Source organism: Morone saxatilis, unplaced genomic scaffold (assembly GCF_004916995.1).
Source record: "Morone saxatilis isolate NCDOM2014 unplaced genomic scaffold, NCSU_SB_2.0 Contig11, whole genome shotgun sequence".
In the NCBI taxonomy this organism is placed as follows: domain Eukaryota; kingdom Metazoa; phylum Chordata; class Actinopteri; family Moronidae; genus Morone; species Morone saxatilis.
The window spans coordinates 30,056,892-30,059,344 of NW_023339663.1; the positions used below are offsets into that span (position 1 = coordinate 30,056,892).

At 40.0% G+C, this 2,453-nt stretch overlaps 1 protein-coding gene across 1 annotated transcript in view; it reads right to left on the bottom strand.

Annotated features, from left to right (window-relative positions):
• efl1 (elongation factor like GTPase 1) overlaps positions 1–2,092 on the bottom strand; it is a gene marked incomplete in the record, with an annotated part of 77,219 nt that extends 75,127 nt beyond the window's left edge. Inside the window, 4 exon segments of the mRNA XM_035682222.1 lie at positions 343–473; positions 564–631; positions 1,119–1,218; positions 1,897–2,092. Coding sequence (XP_035538115.1) covers positions 343–473; positions 564–631; positions 1,119–1,218; positions 1,897–1,953 — 356 coding nt within the window.
• Between the last annotated feature and the right edge of the window lie 361 nt (positions 2,093–2,453).

The following is a 2,453-nucleotide window of genomic DNA, read 5'->3' on the forward strand; positions in this document are numbered from 1 at the left end:
GCAATACAATATTTTTCAATATTTGCTTACACCCCTATTCATTTCCCTTCGCTCTCTTCACAGTTTGCATGCCACTTCCAACTTTTATCCACACACATATTCAAACTCACCCCCCACCAAATACACATCTTCATCTCTACCCTCATCCACTGCCCTCTCACCACCTCATCAACTCATCACTTCCATCTATGGGACAGTACCACCCAGAAATAGGGTTTTAGTGCCATTTTAACTGTTTTCCAGCATATTTTGATGATTATTGTGATAATATTGTGAATCAGTTATTTTGTGACATGACATTTCCATATTGCCCCATGCCTAATAACATCTATCGTCTAAAAGTAAGAATGTGTGTATTTTACTTCAGGGCTGACCACAGTGGCCTTACCATTGCTGTAATGCAGAGAGATGGCACTGGACTTCATGGTGATTCCTCTGATCTGTTCATCCTCCCTGCTGTCCAGATACCTCAGCTGGTAAATGAACACAGCACAAATAAGCACAAAACAACTAAAACTGGATTCCTGCACACATACAGGTCATAGAGCACAAAAGTCCCTCACCTTCCCAGCTAGTCGACTTGATATGATGCCGTTACTTGCCACCAGGCAGTCAGCCAGAGTAGTTTTGCCTGTAAAGACACAAGTGGTTGCAAATGGCTTCACTACCTTACAGCATACACTAAACATGTTGGCCAACACCAAATCCATTACATTTAAAAAAAACCACAAATTTTTTTTCTATATATTTTTTGAAATATTTTTTGCAGTACTATTTACAGCCAATCAAATTTCAAATTGACGCCAAGGTTGTTTTGTCACACATACAGTATGTCACAGAAGACAGTAATAGCTACATATGCATCCATAGACCTTGAAGCTGTTCCAGTTACACTCAGTGGTTGATCTGGCAACTGACAGTCCAACTTATGAATGTTGACGTGTTATGTAATTAACTATGTATTGTATGACCTGCCAAATTTAAGAGTGTATAATAACAATTCAGGATATGGCTTTATTAATGTTTTATTATAGTAGTTATTATAGTTTTTTTTTTATTTGGTTTGCCATAATCTGCACGGTAAAGAACTAGGACCAATCAGGGTGATGAGAACTCACCATGATCAACATGTGCCAGGATGCACAGGTTTCTGGTGTTGGCAGGGTTCCTCTGCAGGGCAATGATCTTGTCCAGGCTGGTTAGTCCCATGGCGAGCACCTGAAACAAGTGACAGCACTAAACATAGAGCTGGTAGCTAGAACCTGCTTTAAACTGCTCATTTGTCACTCATAATAAAACTGGAATGCTGGCTTAAAGTCTCTGTTTATGTGTTCTGTGTTCCATTTAGTGCAGCAGAGCCTTTCCAGTGAGCCAACATGCACAATATCAACAACCTGACTGTCTGAGCTGAATGGAACCTTCATCAGTTTCACTGCTAACACCTGTGCTGTATCTACTTCAGGCCATAATGGCGGCTGGGAAAAGGGGTATAATGTCGTTTTGAGATGGATAAAGTAGTTAGGTGAGTAATTTGCTACATTATACGGCAGAGAAATGTGTGTGTCTGAAGTAAAGATATATATGACATGTTAGCTAATGGAGCATTAGCAAACGAGAAGTTACTACCGTTACGTTAGAGAAGCAGCGGGTTAGCCACCCTGTTGTTGTCGTTTTACTGGGGACACCTGAACACCGCAACGCTACAATCTAGAACGGTGAAGTGATACAGTGACAGTACTGTGACAGCCTACGTTACACTACACAAAGTTAACCTACAGTGCAGTGCTTGCTTGCTTGCTTACCCGCCACAGCTAGCAGCGCGCTGTATTTACACAATACAATTTAAACTGTAACGTTACAATAAACACAAACAAACAGGTCATGCGGTGCTCTCACTGATTTATCTGTGGGTTTAACGCCGGGGACATCTGCTAACACTGTGGCTAGCTTCATCCAGACTTCTCACAGAAAGACATAAAACATAACCTGGTCTCTAAAGTCTCCACACGACCCCACTATAACCCACTGCGCTGCTGTATCGACTTAAATGTAAGATCATTGTGAAAATAAACGCATATTTTAAAGACATGTGGACGCACTCAACTCACGTTGTTTTCCCGGAAGTTGATAAGGCACGTAAACCACGCCCGTTTGCTAACATTGGTGCTGCATTCACGGTACATGGTAAAGATGAAACTTATCCTGGGATTTTTTTAGCTTGTACTTGTCAGATACAATTAGATAGGTTATACTACTAATTAATTGAAACACCGCTTAACTCAGGCTGTGAATTTTGAACAATAATTTGTTTCAGTGTCAAAAACTGTTTAAGACTTTCTACTACTATTACTGTGTGTGTGTGTGTGTGTATGTATATATTTATATATATATATATATATATATATATAATATACTATTACTCTTTGAAACACTTCCCTACACACACACACACA